Source organism: Nicotiana tabacum, chromosome 21, assembly GCF_000715075.1.
Source record: "Nicotiana tabacum cultivar K326 chromosome 21, ASM71507v2, whole genome shotgun sequence".
NCBI lineage: Eukaryota > Viridiplantae > Streptophyta > Magnoliopsida > Solanales > Solanaceae > Nicotiana > Nicotiana tabacum.
The window spans coordinates 90125451-90152176 of NC_134100.1; the positions used below are offsets into that span (position 1 = coordinate 90125451).

General features: G+C 35.0%; 2 protein-coding genes across 2 annotated transcripts; one reads left to right on the forward strand and one right to left on the reverse strand.

Moving 5' to 3' along the window:
• The first annotated feature begins 2370 nt into the window (after positions 1–2370).
• On the forward strand, positions 2371–13684 carry LOC107781414 (translation machinery-associated protein 22-like). The gene is made up of 7 exons (XM_016602114.2): positions 2371–2561; positions 2731–2793; positions 9898–9959; positions 11802–11883; positions 11998–12065; positions 12140–12223; positions 13334–13684. The coding sequence occupies exons 1-7, from the start codon at positions 2414–2416 to the stop codon at positions 13388–13390; spliced, it is 564 nt and encodes a 187-aa protein (XP_016457600.1). The 5' UTR covers positions 2371–2413; the 3' UTR covers positions 13391–13684.
• A 9787-nt stretch (positions 13685–23471) lies between these two features.
• On the reverse strand, positions 23472–23822 carry LOC142175355 (uncharacterized). Its single transcript, XM_075241938.1, has one exon. It carries the CDS (start codon positions 23820–23822, stop codon positions 23472–23474), a length of 351 nt encoding a protein of 116 aa, XP_075098039.1.
• Positions 23823–26726: the final 2904 nt, after the last annotated feature.

Consider the following 26726-nt stretch of genomic DNA (forward strand, 5'->3'; position numbering starts at 1 on the left):
GTACTCATTTGAAACTTTAGTCTATCATGAAATTTTCAACTTGACTTGTCCCAAGGGCTCTCCTTAGGCCCTATATCACGTCAAATACACCTCGTACACTTGTTATTATATCCAATTAATATCCATCATATTAATAGTCCTCGACGGCACACAAAATAATATAATTAGCATACATCAACTTTCTTAATAGTGCTTAGACACTTAGAACATTTTCCGGGTGCTACAATTACCATCCAATAGAATACCATTAATGAAATAATGTTTACCTAGGATGAAGGACTAAAATTAAAACCTAATCTTTTTCTTTTCATTTCAAACTTGATCTTTATCATAAAAAAAATTATATTCCGAAGTCCCCCAAATTTTATGTTAAATATTATAAGAAACACTTCATTTAATAATATTTAATTATTTTTTAATATAGGAGATTAAAATTAATTAAAGATTTACTTATTAATTTATTTTCTTATTAAATTTTACTTTGTTTAAGTCTTACACTTAAATTATAAAAAGATAGATGAAGGAAAAATAAAAAGATTTAAGAAAGAAGAGGTACGGGTTCTTGAACAATAACAGAGATAGTTCACTTTTTAAAAATATACAAGACTACTGCACCAATAAAATTATTCAATATTATACTTTTAACTTTCAAAAGTTTTAAATGCGCAATTACAATTATGCGGAATGTTGAGCAAAAATCAATAATATGCACAAAAATAACAAGATAATTTATGAGATCTTTAAATTTTTATACATTTAGCAAAATATGAGTGTGTTCATTAGCTAGCTTTCAATTGTAGATTCTCTTACTAGCTTGCTTATTTTCTTTTTAGGTAAAACGGCTTCATAACCATTTAAACATGCACCTGATTTTCATCCCGATAAATAAACTTTCAGCTTTCCCATTTAAGCACCTCTACTTGTATATTTGAGAATTAAAAAATTTGTTTGACCGTTGACCATACGCATGTGGCATATGTTAGTCCTAGTAAGCTGCTTTGCGTGTATTTCACGTTAGCCTGAAGCGTGAAGCTCCTTTTTTCAATGCCCAATGGTAATAAGGGCATTTATTTAAAGACTATCTTCTTCATTATTTGCAAAAAATCCTAGACCTCCATTGTTGAAGCACTCTATTGGCAACCGTTAACAATTGTTTTCTTTTTCTTTTTGTTTTGCTGGATATATCATTCTTTGGATTTTCATATTGTTGCAGACAACTTGTTTAGTCTCACGTCAAAAAGAGGGGGGAAATAGTCGGCGGGGAATGTGTTTTTGTGCTTTCCACGTGTATGATTTTAATTGGTCTTTTGCTGACTGGATTGTCACGTTTTTGTGAATTTGTAGCACGCTAATTCTCAAATATACAAGTAAAGGTGTTTAAATAGGAAAGAAGAAAGTTTAATTACCGGGGTGAAAATCAGGTGCAAGTTTAAGTGGCTACAAGGCCTTTTTGCCTTTTTTTTAATGTCTTTTTTGTTTTGTTTATTATTGTACTTTGATTTGTATTTATTTAAAGTTTGTAGATTAATAGTTGTCAGCTTATATGTTGTAAATTATATCCTTCAAGATTATTTAGATTTTCAAGGCTTGCGGTGAAACTGAAATTATGAAATTACAAACCTGGAACAAATGTTAGGTTGAGTTATTGATGATCGAGGACTTCTGATATAATTTCTTCAATTATTAAGTTAGTTATACACAACCAATATTCACGACTATCTTTAGGAACTTACACTTTTATTGTATAACTCAATACTACTTTTAAATAAATTTATACTCATTGAGACAGGATTCACGCGCATCGCGCTTACCCTAAGACCAGTAAGATAGAATAACTAAAAGACAACTAAATTACAAATAAAAGGATTTTATGAAATTTGATCGAGAGAATAATATTTTGCTGAAATTTTTTATACACATCTTTGATTAAAAAAGAAATAAACTCAGTTCACTCTAAGGGGTCGTTTGATATGACGGATAAGCAAAAATAATCTGGAATAAAATAATCAGGGATAACTTATTACTGCAGAGTGTGCCGTATTAATCCCAGAATAAAACATTAAAAGTGACAATCGCAATATTACTACAACATACCAAGTAGTCAATAAAAAAAATACAATAAGAATAAATAATCTTTGCATAACCAATTCCAATATAACTAATCATAACATAACTTTTTTTCAAACTAAACGACACTTAAAGTTTGTTCTCTCAATCAATAATACTAGTGCAAATATTCTTTTATTCCTTTTCTGTACGGTTATAATTTTTCCCTTTTTTTGCTTAATAAATTTGCTAAAAGCTTATTCCCTATACACATATTATAATTATAACGTCACTTTAAAACGCCGTCGTTTGTTTAACAATCATCTTCAAGTTTCAAAATCTTCCTCACAGAAATTTGAGTTCTGTAATGGCGGAGAAGCCACAACCAGTAGAAGTTCTATATTGTGCAGTTTGCGGGTTACCCGCTGAGTACTGTGAATTCGGATCCGAATTTGAGAAATGCAAACCCTGGTTGATCCAAAATGCACCCGATCTCTATCCGGATCTCCTTAAAGGTTAAAACAAAACCCTAACCGTAGCATTCTTGTAAATATAGGAAAATGAGCATTTTCTTTTTGCGATCATATATACATGATAGTCGTGTTTACGTTAATTTTGTGCTACTTTATTTATTTATATGTTTGTTTGCTTGCTTGTTTTTTATGATTTGTTTATTTTTTGCAGACTCAAATGGAAAAGAAGCTGATAAAGTCTCTGATCAGCTCCAGTCGACTTCAATCTCAGAAGGTGAAGTTCTTTTTGCTATATCACTCTCGTGTTAGTTTGGAGTACGCGTGTCAAAAATATTTATTTTCATTTAACTTCAATCACCGGTTTCTTTACTTTAGTGAAATAAAAGCACCATAATTTTCTCTAATCAGGTAGATGTTTGTTTTTATAACCTTAACTAATGTTGAAAACAACATCTGTATACTGAAAGTAGAGAACCTACAAAACTATATGATTCTCTTTGAAAGATGCCCGATGTTGTATACAAATTGGGACCTCATTGGGGCACCAAAAGGAAACTAAAATTAAGAGGTTAATTCCAATGTATAATGTCATTACCTATCCCATCAAAAGCTCTTACATTTTCTCTTTCTATATAACCAGGGCACAAATGGGCAACATCTCATGTCGTGAGTCTTCCCTTCTGTCTTCTGTAAGCACAACTGAATAGAGCCTCCTTTACCTGCTTGGTGTTGTCCATTTCGTGCTGAACCATCTCAAAACCTCCACAGATGTATAACTAGTTGGAAGTACAAAAGGAGATGATCCACATCATCGGTTGAGTTTTTGCACATTTAGCATTAGCTAACAAATGCGATCCTTCTATTCCTCAAGCTTTTAGCTATCAGAATCACTCCCCTTGTTGCCTACCAAGTGAAAAAGCACACACTTCTTGGTTCCCTCAGTATCCATACCGATAGGTGAGGGCTTAGCTCAATCCCAAAAGCTAGCTCATGAGGTGAGGATTGCCCAAGACCATATAAAGAGGTCTTTCCATACCTTCATGGTCTATGTGAGACTCGACAACCCCCGTGTGCCCAAGACTAGACTATTAGAGTGTGAACAATATAAGATAGAGGGTCAACATCATTAAATGAATTGAAATGGGCCTGGCTCTATCTCTAATACCATGATAAATGGTTTTGGCCCTAACTCAACACCAAAAGCTAGCTCATGAGTTAAAGATTGTCTAAGATCATATAAAGAAGTCTTCCCCTCCCTTAGTGGCTGATGTGGGACTCAACAAACCAGAGTCCTCCTTGGTTAAAAGCTTATTGGAACTGTAATAAGAGTTACTTGTTACCTGTTGCTGGTGGGAGGTGGCAGATATCCCGTGGTGCGCGCAAGCTGGCCCGAACACCACGGTTATCAAAAAAAAAAAAAAAGATTACTACCAACATGCCACTGCTTCCATCCCTACCTCCATAAATCTTGGTTCTCAAGCTATGTTTATAATGCATTTCAATCAGGCTTTGGAGGTCTGGCACCTCCCTGTCTTGAAGGTTCCCCCTAAACCTTAGGTCCCAAAGAGCACTAACCTTTGTATTCTTCGTGCCTGTTGGACTATCATCTCCTTTTGGCACGAGAATTTGTAGATGTTTGGAAATGTGAGCCTCAAACTGTTATCTCTATACCATGTGCCTCCAAAAGCCGCTCCTGCTCCCATTCCCTACTTTGAATGTAATGCGCTCATTAAACTCTTCTCATACTTTCATAATGTTCCTTCGAATGCCACACCGTAAAGGGACAATGATTCTTGTAGTCCTCTATGTTAAATTTGTGGAACGAGATAGAATTTAGAAGGAGAGAACAATCGCAGCTAAGAACAGAGAAGAGAGAATTGGGGAAGAAAATGAATCTTCATTTATGTTGTTTTCAACTGAACAATAACGTGTCCTCTTTATATAAGTATAACCACTCTAACTAACTTCTAACTATGGTTAGCTAAACTATGGTTAAGTTATGTTACACCACTAACCACATCACTTATACTACTACTCTCAACACTCTCCCCCCCAAGCTAGAGGAGGTGAAGATATTCTTCATCCCTAGCTTGGATAATAAGTAGCCATGTTGCATCCTGCTCAAGCCTTTAGTGAGGATATCAGCTTGCTGATCAACAATGTTAACATAGATGGTGTGAATCAATCCCGACTGAATCTTTTCACGCACAAAATGTGTGTTTGGTCCGTTCGTGAAAGACAGGATTGGCAGCAATCTGAATTGCTGACTTGCTATCACTGTAAATAGGAACTGGAGCTTGTTGTTCAACCCCTAACTCTTTAAACATATCAACAAGCCAAACAATCTCAGCTACAATCGAAGCAAGACTCCTGTACTCTGCCTCACCAGAACTTCTGGAAACTGTTGATTGTTTCTTAGATTTCCATGAAATGAAGGAGTCGCCAAACTTCACTAAATATCCTGTTATAGATCTTTTGCTGTTGGGACATACTGCCCAATCAGCATCACAGAAGGATGATAGAGATCCAGAACATTCAGCCTTCGTTAACACCCCTAGACCTGGACAGTGTTTAACATACCTCACAACTCTGAGGGCAGCTTCCATGTGAAATGACTTAGGACTGTGCATGAACTGACTTAAGGTTTGGACTGCAAATGAGATGTCAGGTCTGGTGATTGTCAAATACAGTAACCTATCTGATAGCCCTTGCAATTTCTAAAATGTGTCAGTGTCTTCTCTCTACTACCCCATTCTGTTGGGGTGTGTAAGGACATGAACTTTGATGTAGGATCCTATGTAACTGAAATAGTTCTCTATAATGATTATTAAAAAATTCACTTCCATTATGTGATCTAAACATCTTTATAGACTTGCCAAATTGAGTTTTAATCATAGCAAGGAAGTTTTTAAGTATGAAAACTACATCAGATTTCAATCTCAATAGAAAGTCCAAGTCCATCTAGTGTAATCATACACTAATGTAAGAAAGAGTTTTATTCCATTATAGGTAGCAATCTTGTAGAGTCCCCAAACATCCATGTGAATTAGTTGAAAAGCTTCAACACTTCTTGTAGTACTTAGTGGAAATGACATTCTAGTTTGTCTTGCCAAGGTGCAGATCTCACACCTATGAGCATTATTAAAGTCTACTATTTCTGAAACATTGTAATTTTCTAAGAACTGGCAGAGGTACATGTCCCATTCTCTTGTGCCATATATCTGGATCCCCTTGTTTGATAACTGCAAAAGCCTTGCAAGAATGCAATCTGTTGTGTGACTCCACTGAGGTCATGGTGTACAACCCATCTTCCTCCCTACCAATCTCCTTCACCCTCCCAGACAAGAGGTCCTGAAATACACAAAATGTAGGGAAAAAGGAAGCAAAACATTTTAGGTCTTTTGTCACCTTGGAGACAGACAAAAGATTGAACTTGAAGGCAGGAACACATAGAACATTCTTAATAGTGTCACCTCCTGACAATTGACAGTCCCCTATGTGAGTAATATTGGAAGAATCTCCTGTTGGTAGTTGAACTTGTCAAGCATTTTCTGTTTGTGTTCCATGGTGCAACAATTCTTTATTTCCTATCATATGGTTTGTAGCTCCTGTGACTACAATCCACTTAGGAATGCTAATATTGTTATAAAGAGAAGTACCTGCTATTGCTGCCACAGTGCCACTTGATTCACTAATTGAGCTTTTGTTCAACAGCCGTAGGATCTGAGAATATTTTTCATTTGTGAACATGTGTGTTGGAACTCCTTTGTTTGCTTCCAGTGAGACGTTGCTTTCTATTTGCGTTGCATTAACTTTTCTCTTAGGCTTAAAATCAGATGGATAGCCCACTATTTTATAGCAATTATCCTTCGAATGACCTGGTTTGTTACAGAATTCACACTTCATCAACTTGTAGCAGCCTGCCTTTGTATGCCCCTTCTGGTGACAATACTCACATTCTATGCTGAAATTCTTCCTTGGCTTGTTCCCTGGTAAACATAGCAGTAGGTTCAACCTGTCCTGTATGTGTGTTGAAATGGTTGCCTGAGATTATTCTTCTGCTTTCATCTTGAACTATCATAGCATAAGCTTGGTTAATGGAAGAGATATTAGGCATCATCAAAATTTGACTTCTAGCTTGCTCAAAACTATCGTTCAACCCCATTAAGAACTGCAATAATCTCTGAAATTCCAGCTGTTCAACATAATCCTTAACAGGAGGTGGTGGTAATATAGCATCATATTCAGCCCAAAGGCAGTTAATTTTGTAAAATAGACAGAAACAGACGATATCCCATGTAGAAGTAAAAATTTCTTTGTGCAAGTAATAAAGCCTCGAAGTATTTACTTTGTCAAACCGTTCCTTAAGTTGTGCCCAAACAGTTTGAGCATTCTCTGAGAATAGAACACCAGTAAGGAGGTGTGAATTAACATTGCTCATCAACCACGAAGTAACAATAGCATTGCTACGATCCCACTTATGAGCTAATCCGGTCCAAAATCACTTTTCGAGGTAGTACCGTCTACCAAACAGAGTTTATTCTTTCCTAGAAGAGCTACTTTCATAGCTCGACTCCACAACGTATAATTCTCCATTCCAGTTAATAACAAACCAATCGATAACGAACCTGATCCATCAGATGGATGTAAGTAGAGTGGGTGATTATGGTCTAGAATAAAGTTCCCGCTATTCACAGTTCTAGTCGGTGCTATTGCTGCGGTGGTTCTATCGCCGGAATTGTCACCAATCGCCATGGAAAATTGCAGAAATCTACTCACAATTACTTAATTGAAGCAAAATTAGGGTTCCGATCACAGATCGTCGTTACCGATTTTGAAAGAAATTGAAGAAATTGAGGAAAATTGAAGCTGATTCTCTCGATTTACTTTGACCTTGCAAAGAAATCCCTAAAATCGCTTAGTAATTGGCTCTGATACCATGTTAAATTTGTGGAACGAGATAGAATTTAGGAGAGAACAATCGCAGCTAAGAACAGAGAAGAGAAAATTGGGGAAGAAAATGAATCTTCATTTCTGTTGTTTTCAACTATATAGTAACGTGTCCTCTTTATACAAGTATAACCACTCTAACTAACTTCTAACTATGGTTGGCTAAACTATGGTTAAGTTATGTTACACCACTAACCACATCACTTATACTACTACTCTCAACACTCTAACCCCCACGTATTGTTATGTATTTCTACACTATCACCTTTCTCCGTAGTATGTGCTCTTCTATCCCATATCTCCACTCCTACTTTCCTAATAGAGCCTTGTTATAACACGGAAATCTTTCACCTGACATCTTTCAATCTCTTTAACGAATCCATTGATACCGTTTGACTTTCCTGTCAACAGCACTATGTACGAAATACCTATCTAACAGTGTTATTAAAAGCGTACGCTTCTCGCTTAAAGCGCTGAAGCGAGGCGAGGCGAGGGGTCTGCCCCTTTCTGCCCTAAAGCGCGGCATTGGTAAATAAGCGCATGCTTCACCCTAAAAAGCGAGAAGCGAGGCGATGAAAAAAGCGCAGAAAAGCTCGCTTAAGCGAGGTCCAGCGGCTGCCTAGGGTTTTCTTAAAAAGAATTTGCAAATACACTTGCGCACACTTCTTCCAAACATCTGCTTCTCTGCTGCAAGCGACGACTGCAACCTTCAACTTTTTCTCTTCTGCTCTTCAGGTAAGTTTCACTTCTGCTCTTCTTCTCCTCTTCTCCTTCAGTTCTTTCTTCTCTTCTCTTCCTCTTCTGATTTTCTCTGCTTCAGTGTTCACTGTTCGACTCCTCTCCTCTTTTCTCTTCTTCTTTTCTATTTTTTTCAGTTCTTATTTATCTGTTCTGCCCTGTTTTATGCTTGTGCTATGTGTTTTTTTTTAATTTCTGCTGTTCACTCACTTCACTGTTCATTGCTCGACTTCTCTCCTCTGTTCTTTTCTTCTTTTCTATATATTTTTTCAGTTCTTATTTCTGTGTTCACCCCTGTTTTCTAATTTATGCTTGTGCTCTGTTTTTTTTTTTTTTTTTTTGTTTTAATTTCTGCTGTTCACTGTTCACTGCTCTATTTTCTGATGTTCACTGTTATGCCATGTTTTAACATTCCTTTTGTGATTTGGTTTTGCATTTGCTTAATATGTTATGACTTTTGAGGATTATTGACTATCTAGTTTTAATATTTATTATTTACTTCTTAATTTAAGAATTGAAACATTTGCTTAATATGTTATTTTTATTGAGTTCTTGGTCATTTATCTATGCCTATTTAATTTTTATTTATTTATGTGTTATATTGCGCTTCACATGAAAAAAGCGCGCGCTTCGCTTCACGCTTCTCGCTTCGGTGAAGCGAGGCCTCCTCGCTTTTTTCCGCTTCTCGCTCTCCAAAACACTGCTATCTAATATCTTTTGGATGGGAATCCTGTACTGTCTAATACCGCATCCGGGCGCTGATGTGGCGAGTCTAACTTATTTATCCACACTTATCCATTATGCGTGAAGCCTTGTTTGTACTTCTCATACCCAGGCGGAAATGAGGTGGAACCATTTACCAATTTAACGCTAAAACTCAAATGTCAAATATTGTCTTCCTAGACGAACACGTCCCAACAAATTCATCAATATGAGATTCATCGTAATTTGATTTCTACTTTAATAATGGCCGTCAATCTACATTCACTGTCCTCCATTACCTGGACTAGTTATGCTCTGCCAACATTTGTAAAGTGAGGGTGTCGTAGAAAAGACAATCGTGAGTGGGTTGTACTCCTTATGTTGCTACATGGAAGCCACTTCACCAACCCCTTTCAGTTTCTTCTTGCTACACTTTGCTAAGGCATTGCATTACCTTAATGGCCATGAATGGTGAGAGGAGCACTTTTGTCTGACCTCTCTATTAAATGCTGAGAAAGTGAAGATTGAAGATCACCATTGTGTGTAGCTCATTTGTGCTAATTCTTAAAGGAGTAATAACGAAACAATATAAAAGAGATGTTGAACTCCTTTTTTCTCGTCTCAACTTTTCATTTCAGTTCTTTAATTTCTTCGGTGGACAAGTGTTAAAGAACTCTGGGTTTGATTTTGAAATCCATTCATCTGATTCCTCAGAAATACAATCCTGTTTTTAACCTTCTCAGCCGTCCCCTTTCGATATGCTTTTCTGGGTTTTTGTGTTCTTGGAAGAATAAATTCTGGTATAATGTGATATGTCTGCTGGATTTGATGTTTTAAACCCTGTCCTCCCTTCCCTGTGGGGCTAATAGTTGTAGTAAAATTTTGAACGAAGAGCTCTAAGTTTTTTGGATTTCATTTTATCTTGTTCCAGTTTGCATGTACAAATTGAATTCTGTTCTTAAACTTTTTATTACCTTTGTTGGGTCAGGTTCTTCAACATCCAAGCAAGAAGAAGTCAAGCGTCTTCCTGGTGGAAAGATAAAAAAGAAAGTAAGAAGTTCCAACCATTTTTCTTTGTCTAATGTATGCTAATCCCTCTTTCAAAAATGGTATGGCTCTGTGCCATCCATGTGATATTATAAGCACTGAGCAAATTCAGTTCAGTGATGCTCTTGTAATCCTTTGAATTCCTGTGCCCGTAAAACTTTTCATTGTTGTTCCAGGTTTTAGTTTGAGCAACATATAAATGATATTGGGCCGGTCTAACTGAATTTCACCTTTTCTCGTTGCGCTATTAAGTTGCAAATCTTGCTTTTATCCTCTATTTTCAAATTTGGATGGATTTTACTGCCTTTAACCCATTTTATGTGACACAATTTTCTATTTAATCTGTCCCAAAAAGAAATATGCCTTTTTCTTTTTGAAAACTATTTTTGAAAACTTTTTAATCTTAACATCCCCATTTTACTCTTGATGGCATGAGTTATTAGGACTCTCTTGATATAAAACTTTATCTTTACAAGGACAGAACAAATGAAAAGACACGTGGAACTCTCACCATCACTCGGTTAAAATGATAAATTTGGTACTTAGCGTATTTTTAGCTTACATGTCAAAAGTCTCCTTTAATTTCTTAAACTCCATGCCCAGGTAAAAACCTTACATAAAATGGGACAAAAGGAGTATTTCACCTAGTTGAACTTGCTTGAAGCTGTAATGTTTCGGAAAGGGTTTTCCCTGCAATATGAATGTGCAAGCTTGCTTAGTAGTTTCTCCTTAGCAAAAGAGGCAGTAAACAGAAACTACAAAAATAAAAAGAGCGTAATCCATTAATTTTACCAACTAGCCTTCTCAAACAAAAAACATAAATAATAATTTTACCAACCAGGGAAAAAAATCATTGGATTGGTCTTAACTTCTAACTTACAATGTCTTTTGTCTTTGGGAATTTTATATTGTTGCATTAATCAATTTCAGTTGAAGGTCCAATGTTTAGTATCTCATTGCATCGATGAATCTCAAATGCCTGATCTGTGAAATGATTGAAATAATTAGAATAACTCTTTTAATCTCCTTTGTTCTGCAAATCACGGGTTTGCTCCTTTGGACCAATGTAATTAAATCTGACCTAGACGAATCTGGGAGGTTGTCGTATGGCCTGTTTTCTGCAACCCTTTCTGTTAAGATGCTTGCAGTTCATATCTGGTTTCATGATTGTGGATGCAATATAGATATTGCGAAGAAAATTGCTTTCTGTGACTATGTGAGGCTGTGGAGGAAATAAAGGTTTCTTATTGGGAAAAAAAAACAAATGGTCCATGACCTTGAGAATGATCATCCTTCATAGGATGTCTATTTGGAGGAACTCTATAAAATGGTTCTTCAAAGAAAGTTCTATGTCAGACACTTTAGAACAACTAGGGAAACTCACTAAAATGTATTTGGAAAGTTCTCTAGTGAATTTGGTTGAAATGACTCCATCTTATTGTGTTAAACTGAGCATGAAAATCCCAGGTCATTTGGCAGGAACTAGTTTCCATTCTGGCATGGCAAAACAGCAAGTGAGGCATGTCTACTAGCACATTTCAACTACCAATTATTCCTTTATGTTATTAGCTATTATATAAATCTGGTGCATTCTTCTCTTTCCCTCTCTCTCCGTCAGGAGATCTGGCCTAGCAATGACAACTGAAACTATCATCTCGCCTAATGCTAACCTTAGTCCTCACTATATTTGAGAAACTTTCTATAAAATGTCTGATCTCTCATTTTCAGGCAATATGGAGTTTTATTCATTGGTTTAGCTGTGGTGTCATGATCTCAAAAGATCATCCTGTGATAATGGGACTTGTAAGCAAACTTTATAAGTAGATAAACTTAGTTATTTTGTAGGAGAGGCAGGAGATTGTTATCGAAAAGGTCACAAGAAACAGACGGAAAAGTATCACTACCATCAAGGGCCTCGATCTCTTTGGTGAGCAATATCTATAGTTTAATATGTATTATCTTGCTCAGTCTTTCTTTCAATCTTTTTCCTTCTTCCAAGTTGCTAAAGCATTTAGCTTGGCTTTATTTTGGACAATTTTAGGTGTTAAACTAAGTGATGCTTCAAAAAAGCTTGGTAAAAAGTTTGCTACTGGAGCTTCTGTGGTTAAGGTGTGTTGAAGTTGTGGTTTCTAATTTTCTCCAATATGAGTTAGATGTATGCCTGACGTGGATTGATGCTTCAGGGCCCAACTGAAAAGGAGCAGATTGATGTTCAAGGGGACATATCATATGACATTGTGGACTTTATTACAGAAACCTGGCGAGATGTATGTTTTTTACCTTCTGATTATTGTCTTTATATGTGTCTCAGGCTGGTACTTTACCTGTCCAACAGAAACTTATGGCTGCTGTTGCGGCTGCATTATCTACCATAATTATAAATGTCGACCTCTACGATAATAAATGTCGTCCTGTTTTTTCTGACTAATAAGAAGAAACTAAGTTTACATTAGCATGTACTCCTTTGGTCATAGAAGTACTTCACTAATCAAATGAATCAAATACATGCACCTCTGTGGTATGCACATAGGAGTTTCATTCAACTAAAGAAGTTTGTAAAAGCATCTTGGTCGCTACTAGGGGTGGCAAACGGGCGAGCCGGGTTGGATATGGGACGAGTCAAAACGGTTAATGAAAAACGGATAAATTATCCGACCCAACCCATATTTAATACGGATAAAAAAGGGGTTAACCGGCGGATAATATGGGTACCCAACCATGTTATCCATGGTTTCTTGAATATGATCACTTTTGGGAGAATTCCTAGTCTCCCAAACTCGAGGAACCCCCAATTTGAGGCTTTACAAATGTAAAAGTTAAACCCATTAGTTATCCACTGGTTATCCATTTTCTAAATGGATAATATGGTTTTTATCCATATCTGACCCGTTTTTAAAAAGTTCATTATCCAACCCATTTTTTAGGAACCGAAGATGTTTTTTGATGGAATATCAACTCCGAATCACATTCTCAAGGCTAGTTGTCTTTTATTTTTATATAGCTGGAGTAATCTCTTTCAGTTTTTGGACTTTGTTAGCTCCTTATCTTTAGTATAGGCCACATTGTAATTGAGCTAACAAACTCACTTTTGCATTTGCTATCTTTTGTACTAATTGCATCTACTTGATGCCATTAATGATATCCCTTACTTCATAAAAAAAAATTGTTTTCTTTTAACCATTTTGCCACCCCTAGTCGCTACTATTTATGATCAGACAAAATTGGGACCAATGCTGAAGACAATAACACTAACGTAAAAAGAGGAATTTTTTTGCTTTAATTTAACAAAATTAGAAATTAGAAATTTAATTGAATTTTCTTCAATTGCCCAATTTCATAAAATGCCAGCTGAAGCTCCTTCACTTTGCGGCTCTCAGGTTCCAGCATCTGCAGTATTCTTCATAGAAGATGGGAAAAAGGTTCCAGCTGTGTAAAACTTGGGAGGTGGGACATTCCTGTTTGCAGGCATTCGTAGAACTGTGATAGTCAAAATTTGGGGTGAGAATATGTATCAGCTCTATAGAGGCGGCTACCATTTGCCCTCTCCTTTTTTTCTCCCTCCAACAGCTAATAAAAAGCAAGCTGCATTTTGCTGTTAGATGTGGTTTTATATGCAGTATTTTTGCTTGTACAGTTACTGCGATGCTTATATATTGTTTATGGATCCTGTATGATGAATGACATTGAATTAGTGCTTAAGGCAATGGTTTCTGTGCATTGGTATTTCTCACAGTTGTTCACTGGCAGTTTAGATACTAACTACTTCATAGAAAATAAGGTGAAAGATGCCCCTCTGGTTAGCTGGTCACAGAAAATAGCCTCTAACTTCTTGAGGCAGGGGCAATGTCCGTGTACATACTACTTTCTCAGATCTTACTTTTGGGATTCTACTGGATTTTTTGTTGTTGGTTTTGTATGACAAATAAGGCATAGAGACCATCCATATTATTTTTTTTAAAATTTTTTAAAAAGTATTATAACATTCCAGAGCACAGTGAGAAATTTATTTTTATGTTGGTTGTCAACCCACTGCAAACATCCTGTTTTCAGCGGATATATTTACAAGAAATATTAAGTTTTGAACGCATAATCTCTAAAGTGAAGCGTTCGGTCGTTAAAATCTTAAAGGTTGAATCCAATTAAGTTTAAATTCTAAATTCACTTATACTGATATAAATAAAATCTTAAAGGTTGAATCCAATTAAGTTTAAATTCTAAATTCACTTACACTGATATAAATAATGAAGATTTATATAATAGACTTTAACTTACTCGAAATTGAGACATAATTATTATTTTAACTTACCGGAGAATAGCCAAGTTAATGGCTTTTAACTTTATGCACTTTTCTCCAATCCTTTTTTTAGGCTTAGTCCCACCTATTTTATGTTTTACATGCTTAATTAAACTTTCTTCCCTTTCCGAAATATGGATCTGACTTTTAGATTGCCCAAACTTCAAATATACTACAGCAACATGTTTCGTAAAAGCCATCTTTGTCCCTAGAAAGTAACACATTCTTACTTCTAAGCAAGAGAATTGCACCCAATTCCTAACCCCACCATAATAAAACAAGATTAGAGTAATCGAGTATATTACTTTCAAGGATTTAAATTATATACAAAAATAATATAAAATTTTCTTATATTATCAGTGTAGTTTAACGTGTAACAGCAGACAAGTTAACATTTTTATTAGATTACTAATTAATATTTATTACAGAAATTTACTTGTAATTATCTTATAAATAACCTGATTGTGTAAAATATTTTTTTTCACCGACAATACATAAAACTTTGCTTTAATAGTTCTCTTGTATTACGATTTCCTTGAGATTGCAATCTTCATAATGAGATTACCTTGATAAAGCAAAAATAATTGAACTCTTTAATCCAAGATAATTATGATCCCAAGCCAAGCATGCGTGCAAACGGAGACTTAAGAGATGGGAACATAATAATTTTGGCTAAATTTGCACATGTTATAACCTATATATAGCATGATCATTGACTAATTAGCCTCATAATTGCAATCGTGTATATTATTTTTTCTCTTCTAGAAATAAAACAATTTTGTCTGATATTAATGATTTCTCAAGCTTTGTGGTTGCCATCAGCAGGGATTTGCAAAGAGATTTTGAAAGACAAAAGTAATTGAAGATGCTTCTTACATAGCCTCATTTGAGAAGGGCCATAATTAGAGCTAGATATACCATTATAACTAAGGGATTTTTCCTGTGGCTATATATGCAAAATTAGGTCTTCACTTTTGGTGGTATTAGACAGCTATACTAATGACATAAATATTAATTAATATCAAGATAGCCTCTTTTGTGACACGAACTATGTTTTAAATGGTATAAAATGCTGACTTCCCCCCCTTCTTTTTATCCTTTAACATGTCGACCTCATCATCATACAACAACAAGAAGACGTCCTTAATCACCTCAGTGTGTGTTACAAGAACACCTTTAGCCTCTAAATATCTATAAAGGACCTTTCTAGGGACTTTGTCGTACGCTTTCTCTAGGTCAATAAATACCATATGCAAATCCTTCTTCCTATCCCTGCACTGTTCCACCAACCTCCTAACAAGATGGATGTCTTCCGTAATCGAATGTCCCGTCATGAAACCGAACTGATTCTCGGATATAGATACGGTATTCCTTACCCTCGCTTTCACCTCCCTCTCCCAAACTTTTATAGTATGACTAAGCAACTTGATATCCCTATAGCTTTTATAATTTTTGATATCACCTTTGTTCTTATACAACATAATCATCATACTAGGCAAGTTTTTCTTATTTGTTCAAACTATAGTGGACGGAGTTATTCGGTACGTATGGTGCATAAAAGATAGGGATCTTTACACAAATAGCCGGTCATATTCATTGTTTATTGTTTTAGCCATATACATAGATTATACATAACTATACACATATAATATATAAATTATATATGTATATACCTCCACCGGCTGAATTTAAGTGATTAGATTGGCGGCTATTTGGGTTAATTGTTCTAAAAGAGATAATAGGTAAGGGATGAATTATAGAAAAGAAAATAGCGAGGTAATTTTTTTTTCTATTTGCCTAAGCCTTAATGGATAGAGTTATCAAATATATATACTTGTAGGGAAGATAATAGAAAATCATGACTAGGTAGCGGCAGATCCAAGATTTAAATTTAATGGTTTCATTTTGTAAGATTTTTAGCATTGCACTCATTATACTGTTAACATATATCAAGAGTTCAAATCTAATACTTATTGAAATTTTGATAGTTTTTTACATATAAATTCATACTCCATGTCAAAAGATATGAGTTCAGTTGAATCTGTAGCCGAAAGGCTACATCCGCCTCTATGCTAGGTTTTGATATACAAAATTACCCGATATATATACTGGTGGAAAGTAATAAATAACCGATTACATAATTAACAAAAATATAAACTAGTCCAGACATTACCATTACCAAAAAAAAAAGAAAAAAGAAAAAAGAAAAAAAGTTGTCCAAAATGAGTTAAAGAGAGCACCACATATAAACTGTAAAGCTGAGTTGGAATTCTGGATAAGGAAGCAAAGAATCTATGTATTAAGAAGACATAGGGACCCAAGTATATCTTCATGGTACATTCTCATGAATGACCCATTTGTCATATTGTTTGATATTGCAAGATCTTTACCCTTTTTGGCTATTTGACAAACATTTTCTCTTTTGGGAGTGTGGCCCCCTAATTCCATCCAAAATTTTGGAAACTGTCATGCATTATGAATATGTTCACAAAAGCATTACAAAATATTCCGCGTTCATGTAACGTCACGAAAAAGATTTTTGGGATAGGGTCCTTTCCTGCACCCTATATGAACACGAGATATTTTGTGCACCACGCTACCCTTTAATGCATTCTGAATATAAGTAGTACATATTTGTTTTTCTTTTTAAATGTGTAATAAAGAAGATTTTTAGTATTTCCGTTTTAATTTAACTAACAGTGTATGATTGTGTACTAAGTTTGAGAAAGAACAATTTTTTTTGAAAGCTGTGATCTTAAACGAATCATAAACGATGTGTGGATATAATTCATCTCATCAAGGATAAAATAAAAAATTTAAAATATGTTCTTTTTTAGAATAAACTAAAAAAGAAACTTATATACTGTACATAAAATGGAACTAAGTAAATAATATTTATTATAACTATTGACGTTTCACTTATTCTCTCTTAGATGCCACCAAAGGTAGTTCATCTCTATATGTATAGTTGTTGGGCAATTATGACAAGAAATCTAACACACATCTCATCAATATGATAAAACTTGTGACGAGAATTCGTACACCATTGTTCACTGATGCTCTTACTAGTTATAATATATATTATTTTTTTGATTTCCCGCTCAATGTTTGCTATTCGCGAGGGGTAAAGCATTTTCTAATTAAAGCGGATTTACACTCGGGACTCGAATTTAAAATCTCTCAATAAAAATGAAGGAGTACTTACCACTTTACCGCGAACACCATGACGCTAGTTGGTAGTTATAATAATTGAAATGACACTGCGATTAGCATAGCATATATTGTTGTGTACTTGTACTAGCATACTCACAGATCCATCATTTTCACACCTTTTTTGCTATCTTTGTCAGCCCAGCTCATTTTCCAGCTTCATACGAATAATTTCTCAAAGGACAATATAATAAGATTTTGTTCTACAGTCTATCTCCACGGGTTCTAGTCGTACTATATTTTGGAGGGCCATATTTACATGCAAATTACGTGCGCTTTTCATCCAAACAAAAATGAATCAAGCTCTTATTGGCGAGTGAAATTCTTTTTGGAGAAAAATTATCAGTTTAAATGTAAGACTATTTGCAGTTATCCCATGGAATTAGTCGGTATACACGCAAGTTGGCCCAAATACTACAGTTATAAAATAAATGTAAGCCCATTTGGCTAATTAACGGACTAAAAGCAGTTGATAAGCACATAGACGAACTCAGGATTTGAAGGTAGTGGGTCACATGAGCGAATTGTCCAACCAATGCGCCCATCAAACTTTTAAGAGAAAACTACCCTCTATAGCCCTTCAAAATTTTAATAGCCCATATTTTTGCCCATTGACAGAAAATGCCCCCCGGTCCAAACATATTACATTTAATAGCCTGAAATGTCTATTTTGTATTTTTTTTGTATAGTGATAATTTATTTTGTATATTTGTTGTATAGTGACAGTCTATTTTGTATAATGACAGTCTATTTTGTATATTTTTTTGTATAGTGACAGTCTATTTAGTATATATTTTGTATAGTTACAGTCTATTTTGTATATTTTTTGTATAGTGACAGTCTATTGTATATAAATTGTAAAATGACAGTCTATTTTGTATATTTTTGTATAGTGACAGTCTATAGTGACAGTCTATTTTGTACAGTGACAGTCTATTTAGTATATATTTTGTATAATGACAGTCTATTTTTGTATATATTTTGTATAGTGACAGTCTATTGTATATAAATTGTATGGTGACAGTTTATTTTGTATAATTTTTATATAGTGACAGTCCATTCAAAAATAATTCTAAAATCTATTTTTGGAAGTTGGAAGGACGAAGGCAGCATCTGCAGCAGAAATAGACACTACAATTCACGTTTGAATTTTCAAAATTCCAACTCCCAAAACCCACCAAACAATTCCAGTCCTCTTTCTCCCTTCTTTCCCCCTCTCACTTCGATCGAGGACCTATTTTCCTTCCCCTTTCTCCCAACCCCTAATTTCAAACACCCCAAATCTCTATACATATATCAATTCAATTCAATTCAATCCACACACTATATATATATATATATATATATATATATATATATATATATATAGAGAGAGAGAGAGAGAGAGAGAGAGAGAGAGAGAGAGAGAGAGAGAGAGAGAGAGAGAGAGAGAGAGAGAGAGAGAGAGAGAGAGAGAGAGAGAGAGAGAGAGTGTTGGATAAATCTAAAGTTTTTAAGCTTTTTAGATACCCAATTTCGGGTATTAAAGACCCAGAAAGAGAATTCACTTGTAAGAACAAAGTATCTAATTTCTTAAGCTTCCCTATCTCCGACGGAATGTTGCCGGAAAGTTTACAGTTAGCAGCATCGAAACGTACGAGCTCGGACAAGTTCCCAATCTCCGGCGAGATTCCTCCGTAGAATCTGCCGTAGTATCCGGCATGTCTGCAGCTCGACACTATATTTCCGTGATAGTTGGATCGGTGGCTAGCCTTTTAATTAGTTTTGGGCTATAAAATGCATACTTCAATTTTGTGGCTAGCGGCTGATATTAGTTTCTAGCGGCCAGCCATAAATGAAGTTTGCTCAACTTATAATTTTAAGGGTTCCAAGCAAAATATATTTTTTTTTTAATATATATATATATATATATATATATATATATATATATATATATATATATATATATACACACAAATATACTTAAAAAATTTACCCAGATTAACGGGGTCTGATAATCCTTGTACTCAGAACATAGGTCCGCCTTTGTATCTATTAAAATGACTAAATGCCTTAAGACTTATTACAAAAAAAATATAAACATAAAAAAATATATCTACATGCTTGGGATTAAGGTATAATTATTGTTATTATATAAAAGTATATTTACGTCATTACATGGCAGAGGAGAAATAACTTAAACGGAGTGGAGAGAGAGAGTTAACGGTGTTACTTAAGGACAAGTATTTCAAAGGATTACAGAAAAATATTATGAATAAATTAAATAGTAAAAGACTTAGTCTTGAACTCAAATTTATGTTTTGCTAAATTAGCAGATCTGAGATGAAGAACCCTAGCTAAGACAATGTGATTTGAGAGAAGAAGTGAAATGGAGAAGAGGAAATTATTTGTACTCGCATACTCAATGAAACAATACACTATACATTGCTATTTATACAACTTAACTAAGATTAACAAACTAACCGACCTAACGAACTACTAACTACCTCACTGATAAATAGACTAAAATGCCTCTGCTCTATGTACAACTAAGTGACCCATTTCTCTATACTCCCATCAAGCTAGGTGGTACAAATACATCAAACACACCTAACTTAGAACTTAAGTTTTCATGCTGAACTATGTTCAAGCCTTTTGTCAACAAATCTGCCACCTGCTCCCTTGTTCCTACATATTTGGTATTAACTAATCCCAACAGAATTTTCTCCCTTATGAAATGATAATTTATGTCAATATGTTTGGTCCTTTCGTGAAACACAGGGTTAACAACTATTTGCATTGATGTCTTGCTATCACAGTAGATATCAACAGGTAACTGAACTTCAAATCCATTCTCTTTTATTAATTCAGTTAACCAAACTAGCTCTACAACTGCAGCTGCTAAACTTCTATATTCTGCCTCTGCTGAACTTCTTGAGACATTTGCTTATTTTTTGGACTTTCAGGATACCAAGGAATCTCCTAGCTTTATTAGAAAGCCTGTTACAGACTTCCTAGAGTGCCGACAAGCAGCTCAGTCTACATCGCAATAGGCTTATATTGTACCTTTGTTATTACTTGACAGTAGCACTCCTTGGCCAGGATGGTTTTTCACATATCTGACTATTCTCATAGCTGCCTCCATGTGGGATCATTTTGATTGCTATAGAAACTGATTCAAGGTTTGTACACTGAATGTTAGATTAGGTCTTTTTATTGTTAGGTACAACATCTTCCCATATAGTCTTTGGTAAGCTCCTGGATCAGTCAACAACTCATCTTCTGTACTTTCTTGAGTCTTCAGATGATCATCATACTCCTTTGTAGCCAATTTTGCATTCATCTCTAAAGGTGTTATAGCTGGCTTAGCTGCTCCAAGTCCAAGTTCTGAGATGAGTTCTAATGCATATTTTCTCTCATGCATTAGAATTCCTTTCTCAGACCTGGCAAATTCTATACCCAAAAAATACTTGAGTTGTCCTAAGTCCTTCATCTTGAAGGTTTGTTGCAAAGCTGTCTTTGTTTTTTCTATCAATTGTAAGCTAGTACCAATTACTAGCATATCATCTACATACACAAGCACAATAATAATGCCTTATTCTGGTAGCTTCTTGACAAATAAAGAGTGATCATATTAACTGAGAAAAGCCAAATGTACACAATGCTTCAGTAAGCTTCTCATTCCACTGTCTTTAAGCTTGCTTAAGCCCATATAAGGATTTGATGAGCCTACAAACTGCATGTGACTCCCCCTGGCTCTTAAATCTTAGTGGAAACTCCATAAAAATCTCATCAAATAGATCACCTTGCAAAATAACATTATACACATACATTTGATGGATGTGCCATCTCTTAGCAGCATCAACAGATAATATTGTCCTTATAATTACCATCTTGACTACAGGAGAAAAGGACTCCTTGTAGTCAATTCCTTCTTTCTGAGAGTATCCCTTAGCCACTAGCCTGGCCTTGAACCTCTCCACCTTTCCTGAAGCCTTATATTTAACTTTATATACCCACTTACATCCCAATAGAAATCTTGCCTTTAGGAAGTTATACTACCTCTCATGTATTGTTACTCTCGAGTGCCTCAATCTCTAATTGCATGGCCTCCACCCATCTAGGATCTAGGCTGGCCTTAGCAAAGGAAGAAGGTTCAACAATAGAGGAAAAAGCTGCAAGATATGCCTGATATTTAGGAGAAACACCACTGTAAGTTACATAGTTGGCTATGTTATAAGGAACACTCTGATGAATATTCAGATAAACCAAGTCTTTTAGCCAAATAGGTGGATTCCTATCTCTTGTAGATCTTCTAATGCCAGCAGGTTATAGAGACTGATTCCATGAAGTTGTGTTTGTGCAAGTGCTTGCTCCTGAACAGGACTATGATCTAATGGACATGCTTCTTCTTCAAGATCATCTGCCATAGGAAGTTATGTATCTTCAATGGGAAGCATTTCTGCTTCTTGATTTGTATAGGGCTCTAGTTCTTCATGGTTGACCTCTGTGTTGTGCCCATAGTTGATTCCAGTTTGAGATGTGAGGTATGAATCATAGGTTGAGGTATCAGGTTGTAAGAAAATAGGAGAATGAGAGTTGTGTTATTTGGAGCATATGAATTGAAAGTATATAGCACCGAAATTATTTTAGCACAACACAAACATCTGATTTAAGCTTTAAAAGAAATAACCAAGTCATTCTTGAGAAGTCATCTACCATAGTTAGAAAGTATTTATTTCCATCAAAGGTTGAGACTCTATATGGTCCCCATACATCAACATGTACTAGTTCAAAACATTGAGTAGTTTTGATATTGCTACTAGTGAATGGAAGTCTAGTGTGTTTAGCAAGTGGGTACATATGACACTTATTTATGGTAGATATAAAATTATCTAGTTTTAATGAAAACAACTTTTGAAGTACTCCAGTTGACACATGCCCAACCTCCTATGCCACAAATCAGCATCTACTCCTTCTTTTTGTGCTGCATTCTGCAGATTCTTTACTTCAGTTTCTTTAACAGTCATGCTCCTTGTTTGAAGTATCTTAGCTACATGTTGTGCTAGAATGTAAAGATATCATGTTTCTTTAGTATCAACCGATCCCACTATAAAGATCCTAGAAAATACAGAAATTAGGGGGGAAAATGACACAACACTATAGAGCCTTAGTTATTTTTGACACTAATAGCAGATTATATTTGAATCGAGGAATGTATAGCACATTTTCGATTGTGCTCCATGCTAAAGTATACTAGTACCAATATGTGTGACATTAGCTACTTCTCCATCAGGTAGGTGAACTTTCTTAGAGTTACTAGGTTTGACTTCTTCTGCCTTAGACAACAGACTAGGATCAGACACCATGTGATTGGTTCTCCTATATCAATGATCCAACCATGATCATTATTATCCACTAAACATGCACTATTGATACATGTCGTGTTTGCTGAAGGAATGGTCCCAATAGCTTTGTTTAGCATTTGTAATATTTGATCATAGTGTTCCTTAGTAAATGAATAAGCAGGAGTTTGAGGTGTTTGCTTCCCTTGTCCACTCTTATGAGGTCTTGGAGTCTGCATCATCAATACTGCATCTGTGAGCTTTGTCCTTGTTGAGTCTGCATCATGAATTGGGGCTGTGTCTGGCAGTTTTGATTTGTTTCCTCAGTAAAACCACTGTAAGCAGAGGAATTGTCTGCTCCCCATTTCTTCTTGGATTTAAATCCTTGTGGATAACCAATGATCTTGTAGCAATTCTCTTTTCTATGACCTTTCTTCCTACGATACTCACAAAACTCACCATAGCCTTTCTTTGGTCTTGGATAACTATTAGGGTAAAAATTACCAGGCTGCACATTAGAACTACTAGCTTGAAAATTGTTGTTTTGAAAGCTCTCAGACCTAGAGTTGAGCAGCACAGTAGGTTCAAAATTCTCAGATGTGATAGCCATAGTTGTGACTAAGTTTTCTGCTATAGCAGCTACTGACTTTTGGTTCTCATCTCTCATGATCATAGAGTACGCTTGATTCACTGAGGGTGAGGGATCTGACTTCTTGCTTGAGAGTATGACTCATTTAAGCCCATTAGAAAATGATACAATTTTTGCCTTCTCATATGCACTACATAGTCTCTAGATTTAACACAATCACAATCAGGTGCAGGTACTAGAGTCTCGTACTCATCCCACATATCCTTTAATTTTGTATAATACGTAGAAACTGAAGAAGTACCTTGATACAGAGTTGCAATCTCCTTATGCAGTTTGTAAGGCCTAGATCCATCCACCTTGTTAAATCTTTCCCGAAGATCTTCCCACACTGCATGTGCACTCGATCCAAACACAACTCCTCCAATAAGTTGAGGAGTTACAACATTCATCAATCAGGAGAGTACAATAGCGTTACATCTCTCCCACTGTTCCCAGAGATTATCACGAAAATTCTCCTTTTTCCATGTTCCTTCCACAATACCTAGCTTGTTTCTTCCTCTTAGAGCAATCCTCATTGAACGATCCCAAAGAGTATAGTTTTCAGTACATGTTAATTGAAAAGAAATGAGATGAGCTCCATTCGTATCTGCTAGTCTTTGGTACAACGGGTGATTGTGAGGTAAATCGACCGAAAATCTATTTCAGCAGTTCTACCAGTTCTAGTGACAAAGGTGTCAGCAACAACAGTATCTCTCATGGCTTCTTAGCCATGCTTCAGTAACAGTTACTTCTGTTAAAAATGGCGACAATTTCTATGGTAATTTTTCAATCACAAATCTACCAGCTCAACACACGCAGCTTCAGCTTGAATCGATGAGGACTAAAATCACTAGCCTTAAGGCTTTGATACCATGCTGAATTAGCAGATCTGAGACAATGTGATTTGAGAGAAAAAGTGAAATGGAGAAGAGGAAAATATTTGTATTCACATATTCAATGAAACGGTACACTATACATTGCTATTTATACAACTTAACTAAGCTTAACAAACTAACCCGCCTAACAGACTACTAACCACTTCACTGATAAATAGACTAAAATGCCCCTCCTCTATGTACAACTAAGTGACCCCTTTCTCTACATGTTTCTCTACTGCAAAGTATATTAAAATTACCAATCCAACACTTAAATAATTGTACCCACCATATCTATGCAACTTGTGTGAAGTGAAAGCTATGCAAACTGTGGTTGTCTTTTCTTTTTCGTCATTTTGTCTCTTAACAAATGCCCAAAATTCCAAGCTTCCTTAACTATGTTCCAGCTTTGGGGGATGCCAGCTATTTAAAGTCCTATTTGCACTAGAGGAGCCATCTTTGTCTAACGTGTGTCACGTGACACTTCTTGGAAAATTACCTACATTGTATAGTTATATAAAATTATTTTCATGTATATATAATATACATTGAATTCCTTTAACTTTTCGCGTGTATTTATCTTTTCATATTTTGAACACTTTTAGTAAAATTCTGGTTCCACCATTTCCTATATGCAACACTATATGTTATCTATTTTCCTGCTGGATTTTTTGTCTATTCCATTCTTATGATAATAATACTCTAGATTGATCTTTTCCTAAAGAGTACGTATAAAAGATTGTTGAGGATTTGGTTTTGGTGATCAATTCAACGATACGATACACTTGATGATATGTTGGATACAAGGAATAAATATTTTAAATTAGCACTTTTTAATGGCCAAACTTAAATTAATATATATGCATGGTTTTGTTAAATGAAAATGAAGAAGACCCAATATATTAATTATCCATACCTATAAAGAAATCCCTTTGTTTTAGTTGCTTATGAGACTATTTGTTTGCTGTTTCATCAGACGATCATAATATGTCAAGAATTTGTTCTCCTCCGCACAGAGCGGAGCTCGAATTTTGATTTTATGAGTTTTGAATTTTAAAACAAGAATGTTAAAAGCTACTAATTGGGTTCTAAATTTACTATTTGTATATATTTAATAATTTTTTTAAATACAAATAATATATTTGAACAAAAACTACTGAGTTCGATCGAATTCATATTCAGGCTTCTAGCTTCGCCACGGCCTCCACACCAAAAAGACGTGGGAATGCGTATAATATTTGTTTTTTCCTCTCTCTCTTTATCCTTTTTCGATTCTCATATAATTATATATCATATTACTTAAGGATGTGAGGGGATGAATGAGTTCCCATCATTAACAGAGGTATCGAAATGAAGTTTTGAAAATAAAAAAAACACCGAGTAGAAAGCGTGGACCCTTATAATTGACCCTATATATTACGAATTCAGATTAGTCGAGATCAATAAATGTTGATACTTGGGATTGCACTATGTATATATACCATTGTGGAGGGCAATAGTGATTGATTGTACTTTTTGGGGTTCACTAAAATTCTCATGCAATATATGCATAGTCATAATTGCACAGTAAGACGAATTTAAGACAGGCTGGTAGAGTATAAACAGTGGGGTATATTTATGATTTTGATCATTTTGAGACATGAGACCACTCTCATGATAATAGTCCTATCCCCATGTAGATTTGCAGTATCTTTGAGGACTTCACATTCCTCCTTTTGCATGGTATTTTGTCTGTCAGTACTTGAAAAGCGGATTTACGATTTGAAGTTTATGAGTTACCTTATGCCAAGGGTGGTTAAGCGTACACCCATCGTCGAAAAATTATACTCTATATATAAATTAAATACTACTTTATATGGTTATATATTATATTTTGAACACCCTTAACACAATTGAGTGAGGTAGTTTAGCGGTTCAGAATATTCAAAGTAACGTGTTATTCACGGGTTCAGAGTTCTGCTCATTTTGTTTGTCAAAACTAAACGGAGACCACCATGTGTGATTTATTCGATTCTTTTTCAACCTAATAAAATAAGTCTTAAAACTTAAAATTTGTGTAGAAATAAACAACTAATCTTAAAAGTAATTTTATAACTATAATTTCTTAAATAAATAATATAATTTAAAAGTCAAGTGCTACAAAAATTTCTTCAATAAAAGCTCTCTACAAACTACAAATTCTCCGGACTCTCTCTTTACTTTGGTTTTATGCTTACTTTTATTAGTAAAATTTCTAATGTTATACTTTTGTTATTTTAATTTTGATTTATAAAACTATAGTTCTATTAAAAGTTATTTTATTGTTTAGTTAAATGTTGCGTAGTTTTATTTAAAAAATTTGATACAATTCATCGACAAAAAAATATTGACTAGTTTAAAGTTTGAACACCCTTGACGAAATTCCTGACTACACCATTGCTATAAGGCTCTCAAGTTGAT